Source organism: Schistocerca americana, chromosome 1 (genome assembly GCF_021461395.2).
Source record: "Schistocerca americana isolate TAMUIC-IGC-003095 chromosome 1, iqSchAmer2.1, whole genome shotgun sequence".
Taxonomy (NCBI): Eukaryota; Metazoa; Arthropoda; class Insecta; order Orthoptera; family Acrididae; genus Schistocerca; species Schistocerca americana.
Window position 1 is genome coordinate 894,393,638 of NC_060119.1, and position 25,880 is coordinate 894,419,517.

Genomic DNA, 25,880 nt, shown 5'->3' on the forward strand with positions numbered 1-25,880 from the left:
CATCCCCTTGAATAAGCTGGAGAATGAAGGGTTAAGGACCTTCTTGAAAAAAATACACAGGAAAAGATATTCCTCATGAGTCAATGCTCAGAAAGAACTATGTGGACCCACTGTATGAAAAGGTAAGGTTTTTCGGTAATTTTTATGAAAGTAAGTATGTGAAAGTCAATGGATATAATTTGGTATAATAATAGTTGTTTAATTTAAAAAACTCAAAAAATAAATTTAAATTATCTTTGAATATTTATTTTTGTAAAATGAACATTGTTACTTGAACATAGAAAAAACTACATTTAAAGTGAGTGAAGTTTTTCAATAAATGAAAAGACAAAAGAAGAAAGGGCTTGAGAAGAAGACAGTCTGTCTTGAAACGTTCACTGCAAAAAAGAAAGTAAATTTACTTTTAAAGAATATAATTTTTTGTGCGAATTAAATGACTATTATTTTGGTGAATGTATATACATAAGAAAATAGTCCAAATGTAGGTAGGTGCTAACACGGATATAGTTTGTTTTCATGTGTATGTCTCCTCCGTAATGTCCACATGTTTATGTGTATTTTTTAATTTAGTTTCTCTATTACAGACATTGGAGAATATTAGGAAAGACCACTGATTCTTGCAGTCAGTAAATGGTGCACGTCATAGCTGGAAAACTTTCTGCTGACAAGGCTGGACGAGGACACCTCATACTGTGTAAAGAAGTGGAACGAACGACACACACCACGATTGCACGCACAGTGCAGGAAGCATTGTGTAAGTTTCGCCAATACTGAATAGTTTAAAATAAATTATAGATAATATAAGAGTGAAGTTTTTCACATCATATCCTGAGCCAATAATTAGTTTTTCACATCATGTTCCGTGCCAATAATTAAACAATAAAAAAAATTGTAAAATTTGTAAAATCTTCTGATTTCTTCCAGGTGTGCTATGGAGATGTGAAGATCAGAAACGTGGGGAGAACAAGGATTTGGCCTTTGCGATGGATAGTGAAACATATATGCTGAAGGCCGCAGAGTGTCTCCGAGGTGTTTTACCCTAAAATTATTCACCTCACGTGTCTGGCTCATGGGATCCATCAAATTGCTGAAGAGATCAGAGCCACATTACCAGAGATCAACAGCCTTATATCTTGGGCAAAGAAGGTTTTCATCAAGGTACCAAGTCGTGTGAGAGCTCTCAAGACTGCTCACCCTGACTGTCCTCTGCCACCTGAACCGGTCTTGACAAGGTGGGGAACGTGGATTTCAGCTAAAAGTATTATGCAGACAACAACAGAAGAGTTGAAGAGGTATGGCATATGTAGTCCTGGATAAATTGAATAAGCAAAGAAAACAAACACAACAAAGAATTTCAATGTTGTTGTTGTTGTTGTCTTCACTCCTGAGACTGGTTTGATGCAGCTCTCCATGCTACTCTATCCTGTGCAAGCTTCTTCATCTCCCAGTACCTACTGCGACCTACATCCTTCTGAATCTGTTTTGTGTTCGTCTCTTGGTCTCCCTTTACGATTTTTAGCCTCCATGCTGCCCTCCAATACTAAATTGGTGATCCCTTGATGCCTCAAAATATGTCCTACCAACCGATCCCTTCTTCTAATCAAGTTGTGCCACAAACTTCTCTTATCACCAATCCTATTCAATACCTCCTCATTAGTTATGTGATCTACCCATCCAATCTTCAGCATCCTTCTGTAGCACCACTTTTAGAAAGCTTCTATTCTCTTCCTGTCCAAACTATTTATTATCCATGTTTCATTTCCATACATGGCTACACTCCTTTACAAATATTTTCAGAAACGACTTCCTGACACTTAAATCTATACTCGATGTTAACAAATTTCTCTTCTTCAGAAACCCTTTCCTTGCCACTGCCAGTCTATATTTTATATCCTCTCCACTTTGACCATCTTCAGTTATTTTGCTCCCCAAATAGCAAAACTCCTTTACTACTTTAAGTGTCTCATTTCCTAATCTAATTCCCTCAGCTTCACCCGAGTTAACTCTACTACATTCCATTATCTTCGTTTTCCTTTTGTTGATGTTCATCTTATATCCTCCTTTCAAGACACTGTCCATTCCACTCAACTGCTCTTCCAAGTCCTTTGCTGTCTCTGACAGAATTACAATGTCATTGGCGAACATCAAAAGTTTTTATTTCTTCTCCATGAATTTTAGTACTTACTCCGAATTTCTCTTTTGTTTCCTTCACTGCTTGCTCAATATATAGATTGAATAACATCGGAGAGAGGCTACAACCCTGTCTCACACCTTTCCCAACCACTGCTTCCCTTTCATGCCCCTCGACTCTTATAACTGCCATCTGGTTTCTGTACAAATTGTAAATAGCCTTTCACTCCCTGTATTTTACCCCTGCCACCTTCAGAATTTGAAAGAGACTATTCCAGTCAACATTGTCAAAAGTTTTCTCTAAGTCTACAAATACTACACATGTAGGTTTGCCTTTCCTTAATCTAGCTTCTAAGATAAGTTGTAGGGTCAGTATTACCTCACATGTTCCAATATTTCTACAGAATCCAAAATGATCTTCCCCGAGGTAGGCTTCTACTAGTTTTTCTATTCGTCTGTAAAGAATTCGTGTTAGTATTTTACAGCCGTGACTTATTAAACTGATAGTTCGGTAATTTTCACATCTGTCAACATGTGCTTTCTTTGGGATTGGAATTATTATATTCTTCTTGAAGTCTGAGGGTATTTCGACTGTCTCATACATTTTGCTCACCAGATGGTAGAGTTCCATCAGGACTGGCTCTCCCAAGGCCGTCAGTTATTCTAATGGAATGTTGTTTACTCCTGGGGCCTTGTTTCGACTCGGGTCTTTCAGTGCTCTGTCAAACTCTTCACGTAGTATCATATCTCCCATTTCATCTTCATCTACATCCTCTTCCATTTCCATAATATCGTCCTCACGTGCATCGCCCTTGTATAGACCCTCTATATACTCCTTCCACCTTTCTGCTTTCCCTTCTTTGCTTAGAACTGGGTTTCCATCTGAGCTCTTGATATTCATACAAGTGGTTCTCGTTTCTCCAAAGGTCTCGTAATTTTTCCTGTAGGCAGTATCTATCTTACCCCTAGTGAGATAAGCCTCTACATCCTTACATTTGTCCTCTAGTCATCCCTCTTTAGCCATTTTGCACTTCCTGTCATTCTCATTTTTGAGATGTTTGTATTCCTTTTTGCCTGCTTCATTTACTGCATTTTTGTATTTTCTCCTTTCATCAATTAAATTCAGTATTTCTTCTGTTACCCAAGGATTTCTACTTTTTACCTACTTGATCCTCTGCGACCTTCACTACCGGTACTTCACACCTCAAAGTTTGCAGATGATTAACTACAAAAGAAAAACAACTGTAATGCGAAACATACAAAAACCACAGCATGTGGAAACAAGCTAATACAATTTTTTTTTTTTAATCTGTGATTATTATCTTAAACATTTGAATTTATACATGCAATAACAGTAAACGGAATTTCCTTGTTCATTAACAGAAAGAAAGTAATAATAATAATAATAATAATAATAATAATAATATAAAAAAAACACTGACTGTGCTGTAACTTCAGTGAAACATGCCTGAATAAAAGAAGCAAAAAAATCATGGCCGCTTAAAGCAGATCCCATCCAAAAAGGTATTTATTTGTAAGCAAACATGGACACAAGAGCTTCAGCTTCATAATGAATATTCTTGAAGTGAACCTCAATCTGCCATCTACAACAGTGTGCTGAAAAGTAATGCCTTCAAATTTTTTATATGAAAAATCTTGAAGCTTTTTAAATAAAATGAATGTTATTAACAGTCTACATCTTTATTCTTGATGTCTACATATTTACTTCCCAACAAAGTCACCCTGGCGATGAACATATGTCTCCCAACTAGAGACCAGTTTTTTGATACCGTCACTGTAGAATGTTTGATTTTGTTGAGAGAGCCACTATCTCATTTCTGCTCGCACCACTTCATTACTGTCAAATTGAAGGTCCTTGAAGATGTTAGTCAGGATTGTCTGGAGGATGATCTGTGACAGTGAACCAAAAGTGTCTGATTGTTGCAGATATCACAGTCCTCGTGTGTGATCTGGCATTTACATGCCGACGGAGAGGGTGCTCAATTTGTGGATGAACTCTTCGAATTCAAAACTAAATTACAGTGTGCTGTTTGTCACTCACCAATACAATATGTTACATACTGCCACCATACATTGGTACAATTCAAAACTCCCTAGTGGCAGAGGCTGCAAATGTGTAGACATGAAGAATATAAAGTTGTAGAATGTTGATAATCTTTGCTTTATTTAGAAAGCTTCATGAGTTTTCACACAAAACTTCAGACGCATTACTTTTCAGCATGACCTTGTACTTTTCCTGCTACTAGTTGTGTGTGTGTGTGTGTGTGTGTGTGTGTGTGTGTGTGTGTGTGTGTGTGTGTGTACTATCCTAAATTACTTCAGAAGTGAACTCCTAGATTTGTATATTAGTCTTTCCACCTACGTAGGGAAAGGAAGAGAAGGAAACATAGTAGGTGAATATGGATTGGGGGGAAAAAATGGAAGAGGAAGCCGCCTTGTAGAATTTTGCACAGAGCATAACTTAATCATAGCTAACACTTGGTTCAAGAATCATAAAAGAAGGTTGTACACCTGGAAGAATCCTGGAGATACTAAAAGGTATCAGATAGATTATATAATGGTAAGACAGAGATTTAGGAACCAGGTTTTAAATTGTAAGACATTTCCAGGGGCAGATGTGGATTCTGACCACAATCTATTGGTTATGAACTGCAGATTGAAACTGAAGAAACTGCAAAAAGGTGGGAATTTAAGGAGATGGGACCTGGATAAACTGAAAGAACCAGAGGTTGTACAGAGTTTCAGGGAGAGCATAAGGGAACAATTGACAGGAATGGGGGAAAGAAATACAGTAGAAGAAGAATGGGTAGCTCTGAGGGATTTAGTAGTGAAGGCAGCAGAGGATCAAGTAGGTAAAAAGACAAGGGCTAATAGAAATCCGTGGGTAACAGAAGAAATATTGAATTTAATTGATGAAAGGAGAAAATATAAAAATGCAGTAAATGAAGCAGGCAAAAAGGAATACAAACGTCTCAAAAATGAGATCGACAGGAAGTGCAAAATGGCTAAGCAGGGATGGTTACAGGACAAATGTAAGGATGTAGATTCTTGTCTCACTAGGGGCAAGAAAGATACTGCCTACAGGAAAATTAAAGAGACCTTTGGAGAGAAGAGAACCACTTGTATGAATATCAAGAGCTCAGATGGAAACCCAGTTCTAAGCAAAGAAGGAAAGGCAGAAAGGTGGAAGGAGTATATATAGGGTTTATACAAGGGCGATGTACTTGAGGACAATATTATGGAAATGGAAGAGGATGTAGATGAAGATGAAATGGGAGATAAGATACTGCGTGAAGAGTTTGACAGAGCACTGAAAGACCTGAGTCGAAACAAGGCCCCGGGAGTAGACAACATTCCATTAGAACTACTGATGGCCTTGGGAGAGCCAGTCATGACAAAACTCTACCATCTGGTGAGGAAGATGTATGAGACAGGCGAAATACCCACAGACTTCAAGAAGAATATAATAATTCCAATCCCAAAGAAAGCAGGTGTTGACACATGTGAAAATTACCGAACTATCAGTTTAGTAAGTCACAGCTGCAAAATACTGACGCGAATTCTTTACAGACGAATGGAAAAACTAGTAGAAGCGGATCTCGGGGAAGATCAGTTTGGATTCCGTAGAAATATTGGAACACGTGAGGCAATACTAACCTTACGACTTACCTTAGAAGAAAGATTAAGAAAAGGCAAACCTACGTTTCTAGCATTTGTAGACTTAGAGAAAGCTTTTGACAACGTTAACTGGAATACTCTCTTTCAAATTCTGAAGGTGGCAGGGGTCAAATACAGGGAGCGAAAGGCTATTTACAATTTGTACAGAAACCAGATGGCAGTTATAAGAGAGGAGGGGCATGAAAGGGAAGCAGTGGTTGGGAAAGGAGTGAGACAGGGTTGTAGCCTCTCCCCGATGTTATTCAATCTGTATATTGAGCAAGCAGTAAAGGAAACGAAAGAAAAATTCGGAGTAGGTATTAAAATTCATGGAGAAGTAGTAAAAACTTTGAGGTTCGCCGATGACATTGTAATTCTGTCAGAGACAGCAAAGGACTTGGAAAAGCAGTTGAATGGAATGGATGGTGTCTTGAAGGGAGGATATAAGATGAACATCAACAAAAGCAAAACGAGGATAATGGAATGTAGTCAAATTAAATCGGGTGATGCTGAGGGGATTAGATTAGGAAATGAGACACTTAAAGTAGTAAAGGAGTTTTGCTATTTAGGGAGTAAAATAACTGATGATGGTCGAAGTAGAGAGGATGTAAAATGTAGACTGGCAATGGCAAGGAAAGCGTTTCTGAAGAAGAGAAATTTGTTAACATCGAGTATAGATTTAAGTGTCAGGAAGTCGTTTCTGAAAGTATTTGTATGGAGTGTAGCCATGTATGGAAGTGAAACATGGACGATAACCAGTTTGGACAAGAAGAGAATAAAAGCTTTCGAAATGTGGTGCTACAGAAGAATGCTGAAGATAAGGTGGGTAGATCACGTAACTAATGAGGAGGTATTGAATAGGATTGGGGAGAAGAGAAGTTTGTGGCACAACTTGACTAGAAGAAGGGATTGGTTGGTAGGACACGTTTTGAGGCATCAAGGGATCACAAATTTAGCATTGGAGGGCAGCGTGGAGGGTAAAAATCGTAGAGGGAGACCAAGAGATGAATACACTAAGCAGATTCAGAAGGATGTAGGTTGCAGTAGGTACTGGGAGATGAAGAAGCTTGCACAGGATAGAGTAGCATGAAGAGCTGCATAAAACCAGTCTCAGGACTGAAGACCACAACAACAACAACAACCTACGTATGAACATGTTCTATTTGTTTATGCTAAAAGTCTATGCTCCAGGATGTTTCAGCAGTATAAGCTACTGGCATTGTCAAAGCTTCACCCTCCATTGCTTGAGGTGGACTAAGGTTAGCTCATGGCCACAGGTTATAAGTACCTGGTGTGCCAACATCCAAGGGCTTTTCCATGGTCATTTCCGGTGTGGTTCTCCTCTTGATATCTGCAATGGTTGTTTGCTATAGCACGGGGAGCCAGTATCTATTCATCTCATGGCTTTCTTCTTTCCTGTGGAAATTATTCTCATGTTTGTCTATTTCTATACCTTCTGTGATCAAGCACATGTGATAGCTCGTATCTACAGCCAGAACTTGTGTCAGCGAATTTTACTGTGTGGCTCACCTCACACAGCATGTGCTCTGCCATGCTCGATTTCTCCATCTGCCCCAACCTGCAATGTTCTCTAACCCTGGTGTTGATTTTTTTAATAAATACTCTTTATGCCATGTTTGCACAATGTACGGCTGATTCTGTCCATCACTCTGGGAATGCCTCCGTGCCAACATACAATTTACTATGGAATTAGAAAAGGACAAACAGGTACCCTTTCAAGATGTGCTGGTCATAAGGGATGGTGAAAACCTGGGACATAGCTTGTATCGAAAACTGACACAAACGGACCAATGCCGGCACAAACTGCCAAATCACTGCCTGAACCAGAAAAAGAGATGTGATTAATATGCTTGTAATGCAAGGGAGATGAATATGTGAGCCACAGTGCCTCAGATGCAAGATGCAACACCTGGAAAGCATTCTGAGGAGCAATGGGTACGCCACCAGTTATATAAGAAGTGTAACAGAGTCAAACACTCAGAGACACATCGGAAAAGGAAATGTCAGGTACGAATTTTCTGCCATATAAGCCCACAGTGATGGGCAGAATCAGCCATACATTGTGCAGATGTGGCATAAAGACTATTTATAGACAAACAAAGAAGATCAGAGTGTTTCTCAGATTGGCTAGGGAGAAAAAGGGACCCACTTGCAACATAAGGAATATGCCATGTATCATGCACACGCAGAAAAATTTATGTTGAAATGACTGGTCAGTCAACCAACACCAGGATCAAAGAACATAAGCAGCATTGCAGGTTAGGGCAGGTGGAGAAATCAGTCATGGCACAGTAAGTGCTGACTGTAAAGTAAAATTCACCGACACGGAATTTCTGGCTGTAAAAAAGAGCTATCACAGGGGCATATTCAGAGAAGCTATAGAAATACACAAACATGAGAATAGTTTTAACAAGACAGAAGAAAGCCTCAAGGTGAATGGATCTTGGATTCCCATGCTGGAGTGAACAACTGTTGCAGATAGCAAGAGGAGAACTGCACCAGAAATTACCGGAGAAAATCCCTGCCTCCGCCTCCGCCTCCTCCTCTTCCCCCTCCCCCCTGGGCAAAAACAATTAATTAACTTTGGAGCAAAGACAAAAGAATAAACAAAATAATGGCAATCAGTTCAAAAGTGTACATTTTTGCACATTAGAGATATTAATATCAGCTGCTCGGTCACATTAAACACCACACTGGCCCGCTCCAAGTCTGTGCCACTTTTCAATGGCAGCCTCCATTAGCCCTTTGCACACCAACAATGAATGGCACTAGACTCTGCGAATTTTGTTTTCCACTCCGATGCGGAGTTCCATTCAACATGATTTTTGGTCTTCTTTATACTTTTACAAAATTAGCTGCAAATAGTTTATTTCTAGTTGTTTTTAAATTGGTTCATGATAAGATTGTTTTGCTGTTTTGTGCCATTTTCAAGCGTCCCTGTTGACATTACATTTATCTGTTATTTTATTCGATGTCCATGTATCACTGTTATGAGAATTTTATTTTATATTATGCTTATGTCTAGATGGAGTGATGTCCATAAAACATATTCAAATGTAATTTCCTTTATTTACTACGTTGTTAATATAGGTCACATACAGACATGATTCACAGTTTCCACACTGGGGAGGCTGCGGCATTTATTGATTGGAATTAATCTAGAACTCAGGCTACTCTACAGATCTATCTGTCACCACAACCAAGATTTCAGGTGGTGGTGGTGGTGGTGGTGGTGGTGGTGGTGGGGAGGGGGGTTGCAATACCACACACTAGCCAAATAATGTTAACATAATCTTTTTCTGTTTAATAATCAACTACTAAGTCAAATCAAAAGCTAACTCCAAGATGAAACTTACAGGTAGCTTATTTATCCCTATGTCACTTTTCCCAGCAGTTTATCACAACAAATCATAATAAAAGACACATTTTGGAGAGATCATTAATGTGGTGTGTGTTAGCTTTACTGCATGCTTAATGTTTTTGGTATTTTCATTTCTAAATTTCAGATGGATAAAGTTTTGTGTGCTCAAACAACAGTGTTTAAGAGTTCGTGTGATGAAACAGTGATGTTTCTATGATGTCATGGATATCATGCCATGTGGCTGACCTGAGCAATTGCTCTGTTGAAATTGTGTATATATCTTGCCTGGATTTACATTGTTTTTGTTCTGGATTCATGTTTACATTGGGTCTGGGTGCATCAAGTTCCTTCACTATCATCCTGCCGGATGTTCCAACATTTTACCTGATAAATTGCACAGTGGATTCATATTGTATTGTTTTCAAACTTGTGGTGTTCTGCTGTTATTCACAAGAATGTAAAACTCACTAAAATCATGCATGATAACTCACAAAAAGAAACTTGCTAATGACATAAGTTACCGCAATCAGCAAGCAAGGGGGCATATTTTATGCACCTTTCCTCTCATCATCAGTAAAACTGTTGCTAGGTGATGATGCTTATGTTACCGTATTCTAGTACACTCTGGCAAGACATTTGCAAACTTATTCCAATAGCGGATACAGCAGACAGTAGCAGAAACAAAAAGAACTATCTGAAACACTATTAATGCACTAATACTAAATGTCAATTAATGATACAACAAAGTATAACAGAGATATACAGAGACAGGGATTCGACAGCGAAGTTTCAGAAACTCTTTTTATTAATGTAGGTTGATTCTTACAAAGAAGAAGACAGCAACCAGCCACTCTTTTTATTCCTTTTTGATGTACGCAGAGGAAATGAAAATTGTTTGCAGGCTGGTAGGACACACTCAGGCTGAAATACCTGAGCCTTTGGGACACCTGTAAGAGCTTTATTCTGATGAAGACATGCTCCCAAAACTCTGCTACATTGAGCTAAGCAGCATTTCAATGTGCAGCCTTAAGACTAGCTACTAACTGTTTGAAAAATATTGCTTGATATCACATAGCAACATTTCCAAAGACGCTGACAGGCATTATTTAAATCCATGTGGGAAATATGCAAATAGTGTTCTGATAATTTAAATTTTGTAATACGTTAGTGAGACAGTTATTTTAATACATATTTTGGGCCAGCTCTGCCTCAGAGCCTTTATTTATGAGCCATGCCTGGTGACATTTACCTTCTACGTAAATTTCATATTAACTTTTTTTGACAGTTGTCAAATGACACATTGTTCCATTTATGCATTATGTTCGCAAATAAATTATATGTTAAGCAGTCAGAGATAATTTTGCCAGAGATATTTTGCATTACGTAGATGTGCGACCTTAATGCTGTCTATTGTTTTTTGTTTATCATTTTGTGTTCATTCGTTTTCTTTTTCTATTATGTTAATTAAGTTTTCTACATAATTTTTATGTTTGAGGTCCACTTGTTTATTTAGGATGTCATTTGGTATCTGTTTGTGCCTATATAAATTTCTAGTCCTTTCAAAATATTCGTGGTTTGACCTCTTGGTATCCCAAGTAGAATTTTCAAAGCATTTTCAATTGTGTGCACTCTATAGTTTTTATTTCTTAAGTGTATATAAAAACTTTATGGACGTCACTCCATCCCCCTAGACATAAGTATGATATGAGATAGAAATCTCATAGTACTGTTAAACGGATGGAGAATAAATGATATCAAATTTAATGTCGACAAGAACACTTGAAAATGGCACTAGTGCCAAAACAATCTTGTTGTGAATCTACCTAAAAACAAAATAAACTATTTGCACCTAATTTTGTAGAAGTGTAAAGGCGATGTCATATTATGAGCTTATGCAAACTGTGGGCTCAGCAGAGAAGAAGTTATTTAATATTAAGATTTTTTTTACCTCTCTCATGCTCTAATCTCAAATCTGGCTGTACTAGGCATCATGCTACATGATACTGCTGTATAGGGAAGCCCACGTTCATTCACTGTCATACTGTATTAGTTGTGCTGAGAAAGAAGTTGTAATTATTACATTAAAGTTAGTAGAATAGGTTTGTTTATAAATAACTCATCTGCTACCAGTCACAAATTTCTTTATTTTATTTTTCGCACGATGCGTTTCGGGAAATGATTCCCATTTTCAAGTGCATTTTTTGTGTTTGTTATGCCATTCCTCTGTTACACAACACACGCATGTTCAAAATTCATAGGAAAAACGCAATGACTGACTCCACAATCCCTGCAACCTCATGTTACCCAAATATCCATAAACAGGCAGTATACGGATCGATGCTACATAGGGCAACTAAAATACAATTGAACCAAGAAAACATGCAACAAGAAATAAACACAGTGAAAAAGATTGCGGTTGCCAATGGGTACAATGCTTCCATAGTTGACACAATCCTAGGCAAAGTGAAGAAAGACCCAGGTACAAACTGTACCACAGAAGAAAAAGATAAAAACAAATGTATATCTAGTATCCCATACATTGGCATTGTATCACAGAAGACTGCAAATATTTTCAAAAATCACAATGTAAAAATTGGATTTTCTACATGTAATAAACTACAACAAAAAATAACACACAATATAAAGTGTAAGCATGAGCCATACTCAGACTCTGGAATATACAAGGTCACATGCCAGGAATGACCCATGTTCTACATAGGACATATAAGCCGAAATTTCAACACGAGGTACACAGAGCACATAAAAGCCTACACACACAACAGACACACTCCATCAGCCATAGCAACACATGTACACGATACAAGACATCCATTTGGAAAAATAGAGCAAACTGTCAAAGTACTCCACTGACTAAATAAAGGACATACAATGGATTGGAGATATATTCACATTACAGAAAATATGAAGATAAAATATTAAACGAAAAACTTGAAAGTAAATCAGTGAATTTCTTCAGATGTTTCAATAGTATACTTAAATAAAAATAGTAACACATACAAATAAGCACAATTGTAAAATAGGCAAGTAAATTATGATCCAAATTGTTAAGACAAATAGCCTCTGTACAAAAGCATATCATACTTTGTGGAAGACCTACAATGTCATCTCTGTTGACTACTTGTAGGAACATTCGTGTAACTGTTTTCTTTATGCAAAATGTTTTCGATGTTTAAAAGTGTACAAAAAGTTGTGTGTGATGTTTCGTGTGTGTGAGAGACTGCACAAATGGACCATAAGGAAACTAAGTACAAATTATTCTAAATTTCGCCACTAACTTCACAAAAAGATCAACAACCACAAAAAATTGCGTGTTTTCTTATATACTGCAGTAAAGTCAATGAAATGAAGCAGGATCTCACGCATTGACATCACATAGGAATGACACAACAAACACAAAAAACTCACTTGAAAATGGGAATCATTTCCAGAAACATGTCGTACGAAAAATAAAATAAAGAAAATCGTGACTGGTAACAGATGAGTTATTTATAAACAAACCTATTGTTTTTACTGTCGCAGGCTTTCAGAACCATTTATAATGGATCAAATCAGAAAGTAGACACGAAATGGCTAGGTCTTCACCCACAGTCAGTTCTGAGGAGGAGATTGTAGAGATGTTAGGGGAATGTGAGAATGAGAGTAACAATGATATTGATGATGACAGAGATTCATTTGTAAACAATTAGAATGAAATAATGATGGAAACAGTCCAACATGAAAGTTTCAAATCATATAACACAACGAAAAGATCTGTATTGTACTGTTTATGTAAAATACTTGAATGAAAGCACACTTTCTGCTTCAATGGTGCAGTATATCCTAATCGATTGTCAGTGGCCTCATTGTTTCCACAAAGAGACTTGTGGAATTCTCTGTGGCGCACTTGCTGCACAGGCAGTAGCAATTTAAATAACAGTGCATGGAGACACCCTATGTCTGCATCACAGAACGCGAAGGGTTAAGTCATCCAGAGTGTGATGATAGTTCTTGCAATAATGCACTACAGGTTTCAACTGTGCCAAGAGATCATGTCAGCAGATACTGGATGCCATTTCATTCGGTTCATTCTTGCCTCCTGGAGGAACGTCTTCATGAGGTGCTTGGGGTATGCTGATGCATCATCATCTTGGTAGATAAGCCCAGCTCTGAAATATTGAACTGTATGGCTGTACTAAGTTGGAGCATCCTGTTTAAATACTGTACAGTCCTTAAATTATCCTTGATACTGGCCCAAATCATGACTAACTCACCTCACCACTTAACCTGCGGAACTGCATGCCTGAGACACGCATTAATAAGTGGCTACTTACTGACTCCTCCATGATCATCATCAAGTGTCAGAGAAATCCTGAACTCATTGGCAAAGAGAACCTGATGCCTTTAATCAACATGACATTCCAGGTGTTACCTTGCCTTCTTATGTTGTTAAGAGTATGTACTGTTGTTCATAATGGATATCTAGAGACAAAGATGATCATGTAGAGATGGTTATGTACATCTGGATCACCATAGACCTCCCAGTTGCTTCCAAAATGGCAGTTGTGTTTCGTTTTCCTGAGGTAGGCTAAAAACTATAATTTATAGGTAGAGGTCATCAATTGGTGGTGTTGACAATGGATAATCATTGTGAGGTAGACTTTTATGTTTTGTGTCCCACAATAGCAAATAAATGGCTGAAAGATGTTGCCACAGTGTATGGCAATTTAGTGATCAACATTCTACACTGATAACCCTTCTTGCTGTAAAGTGAAAATGACTGCCATGTCTAAGTTTGAAATGGCCATCTGAAGATGTTGACTAGCAGAATTGTGAACACAAACGCCATTAACCCGCTTAAGATTGGAGACAAAATGCACTCTACTGAACTGTACACCACCTTAAACTACTTTCACATATGCCCACTACTCACCATTGAGAACCATTTCTACTAGAATATCATGTTCTACAGAAACAACTGATAAAATAAGAGTGAGGCAAACACTCACCTATAGTGGACTGATGTGTGCAGTATAGACTCGTGTAACAGAAAACACTATTCACACCAGCTTTCAAGCTATTATTCTTTCTTGATCAATAGTACACACATTTATGCACATACTCACACAGGTACCCAAAAGTGCACTACCACAGATGTTGCGAGGCTTGCTGCATCCATGGGAGTGTGTGTGTGTGTGTGTGTGTGTGTGTGTGTGTGTGTGTGTGTACGTACTTTTGCTAGAAAAAGACCATGAGCTCAAAAGCTGGTGTGAACATTGTTTTCTGTTATGTGTATCTACACTGCACGCATCAGTCTGCTTCGGATGAGTGGCTGCCTTTCCCTTATTGTATGTACTGTTCCATCCAGGTTATTCTGTTATTGTGAAGTTCTACAGAAAGTTGTCTGTACTAAACACTGTATGCCACAACATGACTGTTAAGGACCACACCATTCTTTCCCAACTGTTAGATAGTAGTACGCTGTAATAAAATTGTGGAACTTATGAAACAGTTTTTTGTTTTTGATCTCCAGTCAGATTTTCACTGACACAGTGTTTCCAAAATGAGCTACTAAACTGCAGGATGTTACGTTATATAATGGTACTACCCTGTTTCCACATCTGTTATATAAGACAATTAGTGCTGCTTAATTATCACGCTTGCAAATACAAATCCATATCCTTCCTTAGTAAGAGAGAGTCACGGTGATTCTGTATCCTGGATATATCAATTGCACACTATGTAGAGTCATAATTCACTACACTGTTTTTTGTAACAAGCTGTTTGATGTAAACTCATATAATAATTTCAGTCTAAAGGCACACAGATGGAAACTGAATGGACGATTATATATTATGCTGTGTAAAAACAATATAAAATATTACTTTAAAAAGCTTAACGTGCTGTATGAAACTTAAGAGTACAAAGGTCAATAATTCGAGGAATACTTGACAGCATGAATGTGCATTTCATCATGTCCCACCAGATACCATTTCGTTTTAACTGTAGCTGATCATTTTATGGATGTTTTGTGGTTGTGGTGGTGGTGAAGCAAGGGGTCAGAAGTGTGTGATTAGTGCTAACTTCTCTGGAGTTATTAAGACTAACAATATAAAAAAAGCCCCACTTCAAATTCTGTCCCAGAAGACTTCATTCTCATAGGAAAATTGATCTGGCAGTATCACACCAATTTTATAGCACCAGAACAATTCACATGGAATCGAAGCTCAGTCTCCACTCAATTGAAGACTTACGTTGTAGCCTGTCTAGCCATACTAGTGAAGTCAATAAGTGCTCTGGAATTCTCTTTCCTAAATCTGTAGGTGCAGTATAAGCACCAATTTCGACAGCATAGTAGTTAATATAGCCACCCCATCTACGATAAAAATAATTCTACATGCCTACTCCTGATATGTTCATGGACTGTGTGGAACACATAACAGAATTCAGCAGCCAGGCTACTGTTTCCTCAAAGTTTGTCATCCTGTGGGTTCTAGCGATGCAAAATTGAAAAGTTGAAATATTATCTCCACACACAGACTACTTTTAGTCCTCACTGTATCATATGTTCCTAGGAAGAATGTCTCAAAAAGAAGAGGCTCTCTAAAAGTGACCTGCAGATTTGATAAAATACACATAATCACAAATGTGACATCACTATAAGTGAAAGAATAATGTTTAATTTTATAATTTAATGTCTTTGTCAATGTCATAGTCTTACAGAAATGCGCTTCATTTCAGTTGGAGAAGGATGGTGGGAGCAATGAGCTGTGAACTGCTGAAGCAATCATCCAACAACTGGCCAGAAGTGTTTTTAAGAAATCTTTGGGAAACTAATTATTAAAACTTATGTTTGTAACTCCCCGCCCCCAAACAGATCATAAATGAGAGTGTAGTGTTTTATCTAGACAGTGATGAATTGTTTTCATTTTTGTGAATGAGGACTGAGGATTGTTACACAGTGGCAAAAGATCTTTGTACAATGTGTCTGTATTTTTTTTAGTTATGTGTATCCTTTTTGCCTGAAGGCAAAAGATGAGGAATTAAATCATCTGCTCATGCAGAGTCATTAATATCTGAGGATGCCTAATACAACCCAAATCACCAACTGCTCCAGAGATAGTACAGGAATGGATATTCACCTAAAATGCTCTCAAAATCAGCATGAAACTCTTCAATCCTTATATGGCTTCCATAGTCCTCTTGGTCCCAATGTTCCACATTAAAGCTCCTGTTTCTGCTAATGATAATTGCAATCAACACAGAGTAACCATTATAAACACACATGAGCTGATGCAAATTTTCAGGAAAAAATCATGTTTAACTGACTTCCACTTATTTCTGCAGCAATTCCTAACAGATCCATATCACTGTCACTAGAGATGTTTAGTATACACAGTTTCTATTTTTGATTAATTAAGTAATGTGAAGGAGCTAACTTACACTTCTACCAAGTCCTCAGTCAGTATGGGAGGTGATGTATGAAGATGATGCAACTGAACACGAGATGCATATGTTGCCATTCCTGTTAATTGTAGCACCAACTGTTGTGCATCAGGGAATAGCGTTCTAAGAACTTTACCTAAATGAAGACAGAATTGTCGTAATGATGTGTTAAATGTGCAAAAATACAAATACAATAAAAATACAACTAATGCACAATGACAAGAGACAGCAGCTCTGTAATATGCACAATGGAAAACTGCTTAAACAGAAACAAAACTGAATTTCCAAGGTTACAGCCGCCTTCTCACATTCCTTACTAGCAATGCATGAGAAAGAAATCGAGAGAGAAGTACTGTGCAGATAGACATGAAGGTTAAATGACACAGGAAGAGTAAATAATGAAAATTGCATGTTATCTGAGAGTTGACAAAAGAATAACTAAAGTGGTGAGGCCAATAACAAAGGCACAACACCTACAAAAATTAGAAAAGCAAAGCTCTCATTAATAATGAAACCAGAGGAAAACACAGTTACTCTTGTTCTGGCTCAAAGTAAGGATGCTTAACAACTGTAAGTGAAATGGGTAGATTACTTAGCAAGGTGGTGCAAGCTAGAGATAACAATGAATTAAGTACTAAATACCATTAAAAATTCAACAACAAAAATATATTAAAAATAAAATTTGGTAATTACATGCCATAAAATATGAACTGATAGCCTGAGTAAATATTTTAACTAATCTCTAAATAGAGCGGAGTATAAAGAGCTGCTTAAATCTGATGCTGATAAAAAATAATCACAAATTAAGGAAAAATCTTATGAAAACACAAATTTAAAAATCAATGACTGAAAGAACTCTACTGAAAAAAAGGTCAATTAATGGCGAAATTTTATGCATATGCTTCTTCATAAGCACGTCCTTCTACTTAATTTGCTGTTTGTTTTGGTAAAAATAATATCATGCTTTCAAAAAGATGTGGATTTCTTTCTTCCAGTGTATTTGATAAAGTGGCACACTACTATGTACACCACGAAAATAAATGTTTAAATATAGATTGCATTGGGATGACATCTTTCTTTTTAATGAACAAAATGTGAAATAGTACAACCATCAAAGTATAGTCAACTCATTCTCCCTCAATATCGTTCAACTAATTCTTAAACTACAGTACACCACCTTCTGCAGACAAGCGAATTCAGAAGTATACAAACAGTAATATCTGGTGGGCAAAAACAGAAATTTTTTTGTATACTGACAAAGAAATCAAATTAATTTTGCATTGGAAACTTAATATCTTTTGAAGAAGTCATTACGTTCTTTCTGTAGGTCAAGAGATTATTGTTTTTCTTGCTAACACTAAAACATGAAAATACAGTAATTCAATGCAGATATATTTAGAGAAAAATTTAAACTTACCAATGAAATGTGGATACATTCGACCTATCAATTGTGTAAGTGAAGAAAGATCACGCAGTAGACAGTGGAGACGAACGCACTCATGTTCGGCAGTGACTGAAAGTTGACGCTTTGAAACATCTACAGCCTGTTCAAGGTGCAAGTAGATGTTTGCTGCTTCCTTCCATGGCTCGTACTATAAAAGTTTATAAATTTCATCAATTTTGTTTTGATGATGTGTCTAAGACAAAAGGAAAAGAAACTGCCTTTCTTTTTACATATGCATGTATACTGTTATAAAATGTCAGAGATAATATGATATAAAAAACCATACGATAAAAGTTTTCAATATAAATAATCAATATTTGAAAATATAATGTAATATGGATAGATAAAAAGTTTATCCACCAAGTGGCAGCAGAAGAAAATGCTTATAAAAGAAATGGAAATGTGCAACCTTTCAGAGTCAGTGATCCCTTCTTCTGGCAGAATAGTTGAAGGGAAAGTAAAAGAGACGAAGGAAAAGGACTGGTACAGTTTAGGAAGTGAGGGGAGTTATGGAAAAGTCACCCTGAACACCAGGTCAGGGGAGACTTACTGGACGGGATGAGAAGGAAAGACTGATTGTTGCAGACTGCACCAGATATGAAAATCTGAAAGCTTAAAGGTGAAATATAGGGTAATAACCATGACAGAGATTACTGACAACACGGAAAAGTTAACAAGAGTGGAAAGCCAAGTGCACTATATGATGTGGTAGATGGGGATGGGAAAGGGATAGGGGTCAGGGCAAGTGTGGTGTGGCAGGTCAGAAAGTAAGATATATAAAAAAAACTAATAGTTGCTGAAAAGAAATGCTGAGACTGAAGAAAGTACATAAATTTATACCAGGTGGATAGTGAGAACTAAGGACATGTTGTAAAGCCGGTTCCCACCTGCAGAGTTCTGAGAAACAGGTGCTAGGAGGGGATAATCAAGATGGCATATGTGGTGATACAGGCACTGTGTCATGACTATCATGTTGTAGAGCATGCTCTGCAACAGGCTATTGTGTGTTACTAGTACCCACACTCTGTCTATGCCCATTCATCCTAACTGATAACTTGGTGGTGGTCATGACGATGTAAAAGGCTGAAAAGTATTTACATAACAGCTGGTACATGAGGGAAGTCATTTCACAGGTAGCTCTCCGTTTGATGTATACGTTTTGCCACTTATAGGGCTGGTACAGGTGGTGGAGGGTGGCGCACGGCAAGTCTTACGATGGGGACAGTCACAGGGGCAGGAACTAAAGGGTAGGGAAATCGTTGCATAAGGAGCATATGGTTGGTTGGTTTGGGGAGTAAAGGGACCAAACTACATGGTTCATGGTTATCAGTCCCAAGCATATGGTCTGAGCAGGATATTGCAAAGATTGAGTTTGGTGGGGGGGGAGAGGGGGGCAGGGGGGGGGGGCAGCCTAAAGATGTTCTTGCTGTGGTGGGAAAATGTCAGGCAAATGGACCTCATTTCAGGGCACAATGTTATGAAGGTATAAGCTTATTGGAGTAGCTGCTTAATAAACTCAAGAACAGGATAATATTGAATGACAAGAGGTATACTCCTAAGTTGTTTTTTGTTGGGATTGGCAGTAAAAAAGATTGGACGTGATGGCCCAGGAAATCTGCTTTTGAACTAAGCAGGTGGATCAATTACATGCAGTACAAGCTGAGGTGAGAACGGTGGTGTATTGCTGTAAAGAGTCTGCATCTGAACAAATACATTTTCCTCGAATGCCAAGGCTGTTGAGGAGGACTTTGTTTGACATGTAAAGGACAGAAACCGTCAAAATGTAAGTACTGTTGTGGGTTAGTAGGTTTAATGTGAACAGAAGTATATAGCTGACCCTCAATGAGTATGAGGTAAACAGCAAGTAAAGTGGTAAGGGATTCAGAATAGGACCATGTGAAATTTAATTGAGAGAATGTATTTGGAGATTCCAAAAATTTCAACAGCTCAGCCTCACCATGAGTCAATATGCTAAAGACATCATCATAGTATCTAAACCAAACTATGGGTTGAAGGCTTATGGATCACAGGTAAGCCCTCTTCAAGTGTCACACAAAAAAGTTGGCTCAGGAAGCAGCCATGCTGGTTCCCACGGCTGTACCCCTGATCTGTTTGTGTGCCCCTCAAAGGTAAAGTAGTTGTTTGTGAGTATGCAGTTAATCAAGGTGAGCAGGAAGGACATCAAAGCTTTTTAATCAGGTGGGTGGTAATTGAGGTATGTTAACCATGTATATGTGGCATCAATGGTGGCGAGCAAGTTGTGTTGTGGGAGTGGGTGGGCACAGACATCACATGATCTAAGAAATGCTTTGTTTCTTTGATATAGGAAGGGAGTCTTTGTACTATAGGTTGCAGGTATTGATGTAACAAGCTACTTTCCTTCGTGTTCGTTTCATCCTCACTGACAGTCAGCTGCACACTTCTGTTTACATTAAACCTATGAACAAACAACAGTACAATAAACTCTTTATTATTTATAGGCAGTTAATCGCAGCCTATTTCCTAAATCCCCCCCCCCCCCCCCCCCCCCCCCCCAAGATTTTCCATTAACCTGGCAATGGTCTTAGGTAAGCAATAATCTCACATTATAACACGAATGTAGTAAACGATGTGCTGCTTGAATACTGCAAGAGCTGGACTGTATTTTGTTCCCAAATAGTTAAGGTAATGTAATAGTGGATTTTACTGTATTCATTTTAAGTACCGAATTTTCACATATACTGTGATGATTAAAGTAGAATTTATTATAAACGTTAGTTAATGATTTTAATTATAATATTGCAATTAATTTTCACATACGACTGCAGTCTCAGGCAACTGAAACCACACTGCGAGCAGCAGCACCCATGCATGACGGGAGTGGCGACTGGGTGGTGGTAAGGAGGAGGTCGGGGCAGGGAAGGGAAGGGGAGGGGAGGGATAGTATGGTGGGGGTGGCAGAGAGTGAAGTGCTGCATGTTAGACGGAGGGCAGGGGAGAGGTGGGGATTGGGGGGGGGGGGGGGGGGGGGGGGGCAGGAAGTATCGGAAAAGGGGAGAAATAAAAAAACTGGCAGAAGGTATCACAGAAAAAAGTTGTAGTTGGTGGGAGGAAGGCAGGGGCACCCATTGTCCTGATCCCAAAAAAGTCTAGACTTGGCAATAAGAAATATTTTTCTTGCAACTACCACTGCCTATCCAATACCAAAAATCACAAGGACATTTAACAATTAAGGCAGATTATTATGCAGTATTCTGCCTAGTGGCAGGTCTGTGTCAACATATGGAGAATTTCTGATGCCAATGTTCCCTGTCTTCAGCTTCTTCCTTCAGTCTGCTGTATCTCTTTCCATCTTTCATGTCATCCAAAAGTTGAATTATTCTTCTTCCTCGTCCTACCATTCCTTTAATTCTCCCTTCAATGACTTCGTGTATGAGCACTCAGTGCCTAAGTATGTGTCCGATCCAGTTGGCCTTCCTCTGAAGAATTGTATTCAGAATATCTCTCTCCTCTCCTACTCTTCTCAGTACATTGTTATTCATCACCCAATCAGTCCACTTGATCTTCTCCATTCACCTCCAGCACCAAATTTCAAAACTTTCAAGGTATTTTTTCTTCCTTTTTTCTCATGGTCCACGTCTCAGCTCCATACAGTGCAATGCTCCAGTTGTAGCACTTCACCAGTTTCTTCCTTAATTCCAAGGTTAACTTTCATGTCAGCAGATTCTTCTTTTCACTGAATGCAGTTTTGACCATAGAGATTCTTGCTCGAATTTCACTGGTGCATTGGGCATCCTTTGTCACCAAATTTCGTAAGTACTTGAACTGTTTCACATCCTGCAGTTCTTGACTATCAATGGTTACCTGCAAAGGTGTCTCCCTTTTTGATATCCACATCACTTTTGATTTTTTAATGTTGATTTCCATGCCTTATTTCCTTCCAGTTTCCACCAACTGGTTCATCATGTGTTGCAGTTGCTTTTTATTTTTAGCAAGCATGTGTGTACTTGATGTTATTGATGAGGCATCTTCCTATCCTGAAGTTTCTGTATCCTTTCAAAGCTTCTCTCATCAGCCATTTCCCATACAGGTTTCTCCATAGTTTAGCCACACCTTTACTCTTTGTCCCAGGTACAAGTTGAGAATCAGTCTCTGGTCTCTCCAGTTTATTCCTATCTCCTTAAGGACTTTCATCAATTTTATCCAGTTGACTCTGTCAAAGGCCTTCTGCCAGTCTATAAACCAAACACAAACTTCTTTGTTACCAGCCAAAACTATCTCCGACAATATCTTCACCATGCTGATCCGATGGTGTCTCTGGTCCCATTTCCCTTCCTAAAACCAAACTGGTCCTCTCCTATTACTTCTTCAATTTTGTTTACCAGCATTCTGTTAAGTAGTCTTGCAAAAATCTCCACTACATGTGAGATTAAACTGATTGTTCTGAAATCGTTACATTTCTTGGCCTGCTGTTTCTTCTCAAGAGCAACCACCGTGGCATCCAAAAAGTCCTTAAACCATTCCCTACTTTCGTAGATTTTGTTTATGAGATGTGTCTATGCCTTCAAATCCTCTTTTCCATTTCTTTCAGCAAATCCACTGGTATGTCGTCATCTCCTGTGGCTTTTCTCCTCTTCATGTCTTTAATGCTAGGTCCTTTTTTGTCTTTGCCAATCTCTTTCTCTGTCCCTATTTCAATGCCTTGTGGGCGATGTTCCTTAGCGTAGAGATCCTTTATGTATTGTTTCCATACTTTCAGCACCTTCATTAGTTCAGTACCCATTTGTCCTCTAAGGTCTTCTATCCCAAAAGTCCTTACTCCTTTGCTTTCTCTGCTTCCCAGCTCCTTTGTTTTCTGGCACATAAAGTCACACTTTCCTCTTCTATGTAGGTATCTATTTCATTCCACATTTGTTCTAAATACTTTTCTTTCAATTTGTCGGTTTCTCTTCTGAGTGCATTGTTAAGCCTTCTATATTCTTTTTCATTAACATTTTTACCCTTCCTCCTTTCCTCCATCTTTTCCAGCATCTCATTGGTGATCCATGGTTTCCTCATTCTCTTTGCTTCCCTCCCAACTTTGCTCTTTAAAATATTCTATAAAACCTGTTTAACATTTCACCACTGCGGGTCCACATTTTCACTTGTATTTGCACCTCTCATTCCCCCAAATTGTTGTTCCAAGGATTCTCTTACTGCCTCATTGTTCTCTCTCAGCTTTTGCAGGTCCCATCTCTGCTTTCTCCTTCCATGCTGTCGCAACCTCTTCAATCTTGACCCGATGTCTGCAACCAAAAGGTTGTGATCAGATTTGACGTCAGCAGCTGGCAGAGTCTTAGCGTCTTTCACACTACCGCTAAACATGTGTTTGATGAGTATGTAGTCCATCTGGTATCTGTTAATGTCTCCCGGGTCCTTCCGTCTGTACAATTTACTCTACCTTTTATGGAACCAAGTGTTCATCACTACCAAGTCGTTCCTCTGACGGAATTCCACTAACATCCCTCCTCTGTCATTTCTTCTTCCTAATCCATATTGATCCACTATGTTTGCTTCTCTACCTTGTCCAACCACACTATTAAAGTTGCCCATGATTATGGTGTTTACTCTTCCTCTGCCTTCAGAATGTATGATATCTTCTATTTCATCGTAAATTTTCTCCACTTCTTTGTCGTCATGGTCTGACACTGGCATGTACACTTGTACTATCAGACTGTCCACTGGTTGTGTACTTACTTTCACAAACATTAAACAATCACTATGGCATCCCACTTTAGTCACTCTTTGAACTATTTGATTTCGCATCACTATTGCCACACCACAATCAAAACCTTTTCCATCAGTATAAAACATTGTGTAATTACCTGATGTTACTTCACCCCTATCTGCCCACCTCACTTCACTTAAACCCATTATGTTCACTACAGAGGAGGCAGATGCAAGTACTTATCTACAATGGATTTGTATAACAGGTACCACCAGTTGGAGGTAGTACCAGGAGATAGACCTACAATGGCTTTTTCCGTCCCATGGAGGCATTTTCAGTATCGTCAGATGCCATTCACGCTTAACATGCACCAGCCACATTTAAAAGATTGCTTGATGGAGTTTTGCTTGGCCTGAAACCAATGAAGTACATTGGTCTATCTTGATGATATTGTACTTTTTTCCAGCACGGTCGTACACAGGAAACGGTTACAGGAAGTATCTGACAGACTAAGAGCAGTACGTCTTATACTAAGTATTGATGAATGTAATTTTGCACAGACTCAAGTCAAGTAAGTAGGCCACATCATTAATGAGGAAGATGTATGAATCAATCCATTTTCTGTGTTTTCAGCACAAGTAATTTATACATTTTGGTGAGGAAAGTGAGTTTTTAAAATTGCAAGCAAGCAGTGGCTCCAGGTCATTCTGCATCTGGTGGTAAGCCTGTATGGTTTGGTCGTGAGGTAGCATGTTGGTAAGCTGACAATGTGGTTTCAGACATGTAAAAATGATAGATTTTGGGTGGCCAGCAGCCGTGTGAATACTTTAACATTCATTTGTACTAATGAAACTTCCGAGTCAAGTGGTACAAACTATGAAATATAGATGGACCTTCAACATTTTGTGACCATTTGGTGATGTGCAGGCTTGAACTTTAACACTTTGAGGATTAGGCAGCTAGGGTGTTGACAACTGGTTAACACTGCACATTTTCAGTTTTTATAATTTTGTGTAGTAGGTTCTATTGCACAGAATTCAGATCAGTTTATTGGAACTGAAAGACAGATCTTTTCTATATGAAATGCTGTAAAGAAAGACATTTACATCTGTGATTTTTTTTTATACTGAAATGAAACTGTTTTTATAACAACAAAAAATGTTTTCATCTTTAATTTCCTAAATGAACATGAGATTAGAATTTGCTGGTACTAAAAATAAAACTACTTGAAAATGTGGTTGTCTTTATTTAAAATTATTTAGTTGCTTTTAGTTTAGTGGGAAAAATTTTGAAACATTCTGGAAAACGAAGTCCTACATCACATTCTGCACAAACTTTATGTCTCCTCTGTGATCATTTTGACTTTTCTGAAGCTGGAATCAATCTAGGAAAATGTTTTCCACTGACTATTTAAAAAGTTAACTGTTTTGGGTGGAAGTTTATTCAACCAGACCACCTCTGTTCAGATGGAATTACAATTTCCTTGAGACTTATGAGTCTCAACTTTATCTTCAATAATGATAGAAGCTGAAGTAATGAATTTAAACTTGTGCCCTGGCCAGGACTTGAACCCAGGTCTCATCCTTACTAGGCAGATGTGCAAGCCATTACACCACTGTAGTAATTTGGTTAATGCAGCTGCACAGACTACCCTAGTCCAATGCTTTCCCTAACACAAACTTGGGCTGAATGCACAAGTTGAAGTTTGTGTTAGGGAGGGCACTACACTGGGGTAGTCCATGCAGCTGTAGTTAACCATTCTGCTACACTGGTGTAAAAGCTAGCACATCTGCCTAGTAAGCAGGAGACCTGGGTTCAAGTCCTCGCCATGGCAAAAATTTTAATTCATTTTTTCGGCTTCTATCATTATTGCAGTCCATCTTTGCTCACCAAAGACTATGCCAATTAAGTAATGAACTCAACAAGATGTTTATTAGTAGGTATTGACCTTTTACATAGAACATACGAGTTAACAACCACCATAGTGAAAAGGTGTGTGTGTGTGTGTGTGTGTGTGTGTGTGTGTGTGTGTGTGTGTGTGTGTGTGTGTGTCTGTGTGTGTGTGTTCTCAATTTACAAGCCACACCATTTCAAATAAAAGATTTGAGCTCTCAATA

The 25,880-nt window shown here is 38.3% G+C and overlaps 1 protein-coding gene and 1 long non-coding RNA gene across 5 annotated transcripts in view; one reads left to right on the plus strand and one right to left on the minus strand.

Moving 5' to 3' along the window:
- The window catches only part of LOC124614660 (exportin-6-B), a 305,273-nt gene that overhangs the window by 70,911 nt on the left and 208,482 nt on the right, over window positions 1-25,880 (minus strand). For all 4 annotated transcript variants that reach the window (XM_047142962.1, XM_047142963.1, XM_047142964.1 and 1 more), the window contains 2 exons: window positions 18,051-18,225; window positions 16,631-16,769 (listed from right to left, as the gene is read on the minus strand). In XM_047142962.1, coding sequence (XP_046998918.1) covers window positions 16,631-16,769; window positions 18,051-18,225 — 314 coding nt within the window. The remainder of the gene's footprint in view (window positions 1-16,630; window positions 16,770-18,050; window positions 18,226-25,880) is intronic.
- LOC124614707 lies at window positions 606-16,168 on the plus strand. Its single transcript, XR_006979765.1, has 3 exons — window positions 606-754; window positions 925-1,292; window positions 15,929-16,168. It is a non-coding gene; the product is annotated as an uncharacterized LOC124614707 (long non-coding RNA).